Below are 8,610 nucleotides of genomic sequence, written 5' to 3'. Positions count from 1 at the left end.
TCAAAGCAAGCAGGTGCCAGAACCAGAACCAGTCAGAGACTGGAGCACAGAACGTGGGCCACGCTGCTTCAGCTAAGAGCACTTCACGCCTTCCCAGGAGTGGGCTGCGGTGCACAGGAACCAGGCAGGGGTTACACAGAGGCTTGCATGCCTAGGAGCACCAGGCGCAAAGAAATGACCAGGACGGGTCACACAGGGAACATGAATGAGTTGCCAACATTTTACAATCATTATGTTTTATGTAAAAATCTAGGTTAAAAGAGCAGAGTCTGAAGGAAACTGGGGCCTGCGTCCACAGTGAAAACAGAGCTGCAGCTGGTAGAGGCCATCCTCTCAGCCAGGCGAGCTCTCCCCAGCTGGTCACATATCTTTACTCCCCTTGGAATTATCCTAATTCAGTCATCTGTTACCTGCCTGGCTGTGACCTCCAGGCCAGAGTGTCCTCACACTTTGGTTTGCCTGGGACAGTCCCAGTCTAGACCCGCTGTCCAGATTTAAGTACCAATAGCAGCACCTCCCTTAACTCCCAAGTGCCCAGTCTGGACAGTAAATTATATGGTCACCTGAGTCTTAATTCCCCACCACACACATACATACACACACACACACACACACAAATGACCACTGAATTCACATAACTCCATGGCAAGCACAGAACCCTGTTATAAAGTGATTTTATTAAATTGATTTGGACATACTGTAGGTCAAATAATATTTTCTGAAGATAACAATTATGGACTTTAAAGCTTGACATAAAATTAGTAGCTTCAAAAGGGTTAGTCATATTCCCAGCAACAGCATGATAAAATAATTCAGCTATGTAGAAATATAGAACTCTAGGACTAGCTGGAAGCTCGAAAATCATTTAGCCTAATAGCCTCAACTGGAGAGAAAACTAGACTCAAAGATTAAGCGAGTTGCCCAAGCTCACCTACCTAATAGTCATAAAGCTAGAAATCAAACCAATTCTTCCTAAAACTAAAATCCTAGCAATGGTATTTCAACTGGCTCTCTATCAACTAAAAGTCTAGGCTTTTCTCTAATGTTCCACACTACCGTGACACGAAAGAGTGATAAGACACTACAGTAAATCGTACTTATGGAATTCAGGCCTGGAAGGGGCTTTAGCAAATAACTAAGCCAGCCCTCTCTTTGTAACAAGGAGGAAAAGTATGTGAAGTGACCTGCCAAAGGCTTGTCAGCAGAGATGTCTGGATGAAAATCTGTACATTGACAAATTTACCCCCAAGTCCCCTCTTCAGTTTCATGGCCCTCCCACTAACCTGTGTGCTCCTTTTAAAACTCCTTTATGAGCTGGGGTTTTAGTTATACAAAAACCCCTTCCAGTCAAACAAAAAATTAATCCAAAATGGAGAGAAAAATCAAGCTTTGATTCAGTATTTCCATGCCTGTTCTGAGCAGTTCACTTTCCAACTCTTAGACAGTTGACAGACGCCACCGACCTGATCACCCATCTCAGAGCTCAAAGATCCTGACTTTCCCCAAAGACTTCCTGAGCAAAGGACTGCATGTGGGAAATAAACGAAAAGAGGAATGAGAAGAGAAACAAAGTTCACAACTGCTTGCTTCTGTTCCTGTCAGTGGGGACTTTTGGTCTTCTCAACATTCCTTGAGTTCCTCCACATGAGTTTTAATATCTAGCAAAACAAAAACAAAACAAGAACCCACCAAGTCCTGTGACAGCCAGGAGACTCAGGAGACCGAGTGGCTCTCAGCCCCACCCACCCTGCACCAGCTCTAGCTGGCCTTCAGTTCTCAGCGCCTGGCCCGTCCCCAGAGCAGCCTCCGTGCGTTGCCAGAAGGGGTCCTCCTCCTCCTCCGGCCTCAGCTCATGCCCCACGGAAAGGCCTCCCTGACCGCTAGCTAACGTTGCCCCACCCCCCACCCCCCCACTAAGTCATCACCCTAGTTTATTTTCTTCATAGCACTTGACCACTAGCTCAAACTACATTATGTACTTGTTTACTTGCTTCTTATCTGTCTCCTCCCCCTGAAGGAAGCTCCATGAGAGCAGGGGCCTTGCTGGCTTAGCAGTGGCAATCCCAGCGCCCAGCACAGTGCCTGGCATGGAGGAGGTGTTCAATAAATATTTGCTGAATGAATGAAGAAAAGAATGATGGATTAGTAAGATGTCCATGCCTAAACGGAACTGATATGTAACACTCAACGGAGGGGCACCGAGGTTTCCTACGTGTTATTGCCCAAGATTACAGAAACAGACTCAGCGTCCCTGGTGACTCCTCCTGCCACCCACTTCTCACAAGGTCTCCCGAGCAGGAAGGAGGTCCCTGGGTTACAGAAGGAGCCCGAGAGGGCAGTTCTGGGTGGAGAAAAGTTCTCACTTTGCTTGTTTCTTCCTCCCTATTTACATTCAGCTACTTTCCAAAAAATTCAAGTTAAAAATATGTGATGCAGCCACTAGAAAAAAAGTCTAACATAGAGACACAGTGATTAGCAGAATCGGTAACAAAAAGGTCAAGAAAAGTTAAGGGCATGTATGTCTGCCAATGGTTTTTCTGATAGGCCAAGTGAATGGATATCATGAGCCACCTAAAATCTAAAATGAAATCTGATGCCATCTAGGAAGGGATGGATATGGGTATTTTGAGGACACAGAGGCAAAGTGGGCTCAGAAATAATCGATCTATGGAAAGCTATGGAGGGGCTAAATCGAGTGGGAACCTCAGAAACACCAGAACGCGACCTAGTGAGAGCCGGCCATCTTCAAATGCATCACCAGTATGCCGCATGGAGAGGAAGGAAGGGCGTGAGCTACAGCTGGAGTATCTGGGATAACTTTAAGGAAAGCGTAGACAGAAGTGACTCAGGAGGCTGGGCAATGGTCATGGTTGGCCGTGTAGTATTTCAACTACAGAGGTGTCGTGCCAGAACCCCAGGAAACGCACACCCACGCCTGGGACCTGACAGCCTGTCTCGGGCAGATCCTCGGAGGTCCATATTCAAAGCCAAGTTGTGGAACACACTTGACATGAATCAAAAAATCAACCTCACATATGCCCCCTCAAAAAGAATGCTCTGCTAGGGATTGCTGAAAATATTTCTTGGGTCAATCAATGTAGGTATATACAGGGTTTCCTTCCTAGTGGCACTTATGGGTTTTAAGATTTGTAACTCTTAGCAAAACATTTTATATAACTGATATTTTGAGATGGTTTCTCTCCTTCGTATGGACTCTCTGGTGGATGCAGAGGCTCGTACTCTGACTGAAGGCCTTTCCACACTCATCACACTTAAAAGGTTTTTCTCCTGTGTGGACTCTCTGGTGGATGCAGAGACTCGAACTCTGACTGAAGGCCTTCCCACACCCACAGCATCGATAGGGCTTCTCTCCAGTGTGGACTCTCTGGTGGATGCAGAGGCTCGAACTCTGACTGAAGGCCTTCCCACACTCGTAGCATTTATAGGGCTTCTCCCCGGTGTGGACCCTTTGATGCATGCAGAGGCTAGAGGTGTGCCTGAAGGCCTTCCCACACTCCTCACATTTAAAGGGCTTCTCCCCGGTGTGGACTCGCTGATGCATGCAAAGGTTGGAACTATTACTGAAGCCCCTCCCACACTCACTGCAGACATAGGGCTTCTCACCTGTGTGGACTCTCATATGGATCTGAAGATGGGAGCTCCAATTGAAGGCTTTGCCACACTCATAGCACTTATAGGGCTTCTCCACCGTGTGGATTTTCTTATGTCTGTTCAGTTTTGTTGTAGTGCTAAAATCCTTACCACAATCATCACATTTATAGACCTTCTCGCCTGTGTGGTCTCTCCAGTGGATGTGAAGCTCTGATATATGAAAGAAACCCTTATCACACTTGTCACATTTATGGGGTTTCTCAGCTGTGTGAATTTTCTGATGCATAAAAAGATCTGCTCTCTCAGAGAAAAATTCCCTACACATGGGGCACTTGTAGATCATTTTTCCTATTTGGTATCGTGATTTGGAGGCGAAAACTTCCTTACAACTACTACAGTTACAGCACTGTTACTTCACAGAGTCTCTTATTTGGCCATTCTGGGGTCTATCTCAGGCTTATTCTGTCAGGTAAGGTCAAGGTCAGCCTAAGCTTTTCCCTGCCTGTCTTCCTATGGAAGGTTTCTTCCTGCATAGTGTTCCTCACTCAGTACTATTATTGATTATAAAGTGGTATTTACTTCCACGTGAATTCTGAAACTCATTAGCATAGAACTTTGTTTTAGATCCTGAGTTGTCAACATCCCAAGGGGCTCTCAAGGTGCAAACCTTTGCGTTTTTACGCCCCTAGAATCTTCCTCTCGTACAGTAAGCTCGTACTTCTCACTTCTAGAAAAAGGACCACACAGTGTGGCCCCTGTACTGGAGGGTGAGGTACTGCTGGTTGGTCTCGAGCCTCTGCAGCTGTCCCCTGAAGTCAGTTTAACATCCTGCCTCCTACGCATCGGACAGGAAGCCCTTGCAGGAAGCAGCTCCTCAGGGTCCAGGTGTGGAAAGACGTGATTCTGAGGACGCTCTACATAGGTGTCACGCCAGTCTCCTGAAAGAGAAACATAGATAAATAAGTTAAAAATGGCTTTTTTGTCCAGAACATTGCCATTGAGTCTATAATTAATTTTATATAAATTTCACAACAGTAACACAAACCTCTTTTGATCTTGAAGAAGCAGCTCTCTTATCTTCCATAGAGATGTGTCTCTTGGATTTGCAGGTCTGAAGAAGAGAACGTGTAGATATCATGCTCCTGTTTACAGCCCAAGTACAAAATCCAATTACAACCACTCATTGCAATTAGGTGAAAAATTTCAAGGGGACTATTAGCAAAAGAGAAGAGAAATCCTCAACAGGCCTACATATGAGTATGAAAAGTGGCTGTCCTGTACAAAGAACAACAAGAAAAACTATCTCCACTTTGAACTTCAGAAGGTACACTGCTGCTATTGGAGATACGGAGTCCTATCTGAGCTGCCTTCTAATCTATGGAGAAAATAAGCATATGACATGTTGGTATCAAATGCCATTCCCCTGCTTAATTGCCTTCAGTGGTTTCCAAATCCTTACCTGGAACAGGCCTGTGCCCCGTGGGCTCCCTGTGCTTTCTGTGCTTTCCGCCACTGGCTTGCTCTTTCAGCTCTCACACACCCCAAGGCGCCTCCTGCCTCGCAGCCTGGGACCACAGTTCCCAGGGCTTGAGCTACTCCCTCCTGGCTTCAAGAAGGGCTTTGTGTGCAGCTGCCTCTCCCCCACCTAGAGAAGGCCCCTGGCTAGCCTCTATTTTAATCTTCTCTGATGCCTTCAAAGCATACATAACTTGTAATAATTGCATCTGTTCCCTGGTTTTTGACCTGCCTCCCGTACTAGGCTGCAGGTGCCAGGAGGGGGGAGCTGTGTGCTGCTCACTGATACAATCTGGCGAGAGGAGGTGTCCAGTCAACATGCACTAGACATCTCCTGAGCACTCCAGGGCGCCCTTGCTCACCCACATATAGTACATATAGTTCGTATGCCTTATTCCAGTCTCTTGATAGCCTGAAGGGCACAAAGTACCCAACAAATAGAACACAGAGGAAATCAAGGTGAAAGTAAACCCCAATATATTCCACCTGAAATCTTCGGAGATTTAGGACCATGTCTTAGCAATAGGCTTTTAAACTCTAAATGTAGTGATGTTTTAACTAGATGAAATAACTAGATCTTCTTAAATTAACACTTTCAGTAGTATGTTCTATACCAAGATGCACGAGTGATTGAAGTGATTTCTTAAACATTAAAATGGCAAAATTAATTGAACTGCTTCTAGATAGAAGTGTTAGAATTATGAAATCCAAAATTTCAGCAAAAGCAGTCACATATCCAGAAAAATTATGTATGCATCTAGTCTTTGTCTAGTAACAATCCTAGAAATCTACTCCAAAGATATACTGGCAAAACAGGGACTGATATACGAGATTATTCAGAGTCAGTATTCAATACAGCAACATTGCAGGCACTCCAAGGTCCACCAGGAGGGAACTCGTGGAATCAACTGCAGCACTTTCCTCACAGCAGAGAGAGGATGAGGAAGAGCGCTGTGCACTGCACAGAGAGGCCGGCAATCCTGCGAGATTAAGAAAGCAGGGCACAGCATCTGTATGCTAGGCTGCCCTTGGGCAAAAAAATAAGGGAATAGGCATGTATTCATATCTTTGTTTATATGTATAACAAATAGTCATGTGAAAGATAACCCCAAAGTTAACGTAACAATGACCTATCTGGGAGGAAGGAGACAAGAAGAAAGGTAAGACTTCTCTGAATATACTTTGTTATATAGTTTTAACTTTAAAAACAAACGTTTAATACAGCTAAAAAACTAAGTAAAAAGAAAATCCACGTTTACAATTTTAAAACAAAAGAGGATGAGCCTAGCAGTCACACTGCTGACACATCTGCAGATGGCCTCTGAACACAGTGTACTGACAGTCCACACCCAGCACATGTCCCACTGACCAACACACTGCAAAGACATCAAACTTCTTTCAGTAGTTTACTTGTTAATTATAACAATATCAGAGTTTTGTTTTGTTTTTTTGAGTTGGAATCTCCTCCATCTCCCAGGCTGGAGTGCAGTGGCACACTCATGGCCACCCCAGCGTCAACCTGCCAGGCTCCGGTGATCCTTCCGCCTCGCCTTCCAAGTAGCCAGAGCTATAGATGCGTGCCACCACACATGGCTAATTTTTGTATTTTGTAGAGACAAGGTCTCACCATGTTGCCCAGGTTGGTCTCAAACCCGCAGGCTCAGGTAATCCTCTTGTCTCAGCCTCCCAAAGTGCTGGGATTGCAAGTTTGAGCCACCATACCTGGCCGAGAGTTTTTATAAAGTAGGATAATACAAATAACTTATCTTAACATTGTTAGGAACCAAGACAAATAAGATCTGAGCATAAAATCAAAGTTAAGAAAAAATTCCTGTAATGTAAAATTTGATTTTAAAATACCAGTTTGAATACATATTTTTTTCCTTTTAGCCTTATCACCAAAAAGGCCCGGAGGCAGCAAGATCCAACAGCAGTGAGCATACCTTTCCCCTGCCAGGAAGCAAGGGATCTTGGGGGGGACAGCTGGCTTCAAGGCCAGAGCAACACTTACAAAATGGGCTTGGGACATCCTGTTATGCCAGAAAGCAAGAGTCATGCCAAGGGAACACAGTACCAAAAGGAATCAGAAATGTAATAGCTTGAGACACACTAAATATACAAATACCAGGAGTTCATGATGGCAAGAAATGCAGGAGAAAGAGTCAGAGCCAGAGAGCTGGAGAGACCCAAGGCACTGGACAAAACTGGAACTAACTAGGGCACCAACTTTTTCCCCTGAAAATTGGCAATTAGAAGGAAACAAGCATCTATCCTATACTTCTTCTATGAGCTCTCTTTCAAGATGATGAAACAGCCCTTATGGAACACCAGATTTAGGGCATGGTAAGTAATGGGTAAAAACAGGAGCTGGAAGGCTGACCCAGAACTTGACCCTGAAAGGACCAGGCTGACCGCACATGAAGCCACAGGTCAACCTTAGCACGACTCAAAGAGGAGCAACCAGACATGTGTGCCTCACTGTGATGCCACGGGAAGCACTCAGCACCACCTGGAGACATTCTTGCAAAAAGACTGGCATCTAACCAAGCCTCAAGCTCCTTTTTAACTGCAGGAGCTGGGGCGACAGAGAAGCCACCAGGAAGCAAGCAGCATAACAGCAGAAGGTAAGCCTAATTACAGGACAACTGCCCTCTTTTTGGCAACAAGGGCATGGACAAAATAGGAGACGGGGTGCTCGAGATGAAAGAGACTTGAGACAGCAAGCAGATGCAAAAGGGCCGACTCTGGAGCCAGAGGCGAATGTGCCAGCTGCTAACAGGAGATGGCTGAGGAATGGGATGAGGAGGGTGTGCCGTTGCACAAGACGTGTGTCAGCCGTGTGGTGATGCCACTCGGTCACAGCAACAATGCCTGCAGCTTAGAGAGGCACACTGAAGTACACGGGAATGAAGTGACATGATGCCTGGCTTGTGTCTTGCAATGCTTTAGTTCACAGAAAAAGTAGAAACTGCAGACAAAGCATGGGTGGAAGCACCCTGAGGACCACCCAGGTGAGAGGGAAATGGCTGGATGGAAACATACTCGCACCCTCTGTGTATGGCTGAAAGTTTTCATGACGAAAAACGCGCTAATGCTGAGCAGACATTCCTTCCCTGCTCATCCTACAACAGCCAACAAATCCCAGGCCCAGGTCCAGTGGCCAGAGGTGCAACTGGGAGCAGAACAACTCCCCAAGCAGCCCTCACTCCCCATCAATCCTGAGCGCGGGCAGGTGTCTTTGGAAGGCGGTGGATGAGGGCAGAGACAAGCCCGCTGCAAGCCAGCCCCAACAGGGTGCCTTCCAGAGCCCTCAATGGGCCATGAAGCAGCAGGCTATTTGTTATACATATCCAGTCTGGCCTCAGGACAGGCCGACTGCTCAGAGGGCGACGGCTCCACACCAAGCTCAGCCCAGGACTCCTGCACGGCCTCCACCAGAGCGCCTCTCGAGGGGGAGCAGGCGCTGCTGTTCCTTCCAGGTAA

The 8,610-nt window shown here is 46.2% G+C and overlaps 1 protein-coding gene across 1 annotated transcript in view; it reads right to left on the bottom strand.

Moving 5' to 3' along the window:
* Window positions 1-657: 657 nt before the first annotated feature.
* Window positions 658-8,610, bottom strand: part of ZNF664 (zinc finger protein 664) — a 24,537-nt gene continuing 16,584 nt past the window's right edge. The window contains exons 2-3 of the mRNA XM_008064325.1: window positions 4,658-4,723; window positions 658-4,550 (exon numbers count right to left, since the gene is read on the bottom strand). Coding sequence (XP_008062516.1) covers window positions 3,170-3,955 — 786 coding nt within the window. The 5' untranslated portion in view covers window positions 3,956-4,550; window positions 4,658-4,723 and the 3' untranslated portion in view covers window positions 658-3,169. The remainder of the gene's footprint in view (window positions 4,551-4,657; window positions 4,724-8,610) is intronic.

This window comes from Carlito syrichta, unplaced genomic scaffold, assembly GCF_000164805.1.
Source record: "Carlito syrichta isolate Samal-C Ts95f unplaced genomic scaffold, Tarsius_syrichta-2.0.1 Scaffold307293, whole genome shotgun sequence".
NCBI lineage: Eukaryota > Metazoa > Chordata > Mammalia > Primates > Tarsiidae > Carlito > Carlito syrichta.
Note: the sequence above shows the minus strand (reverse complement) of the source record. Positions and strands in the feature narration are given on the sequence as shown.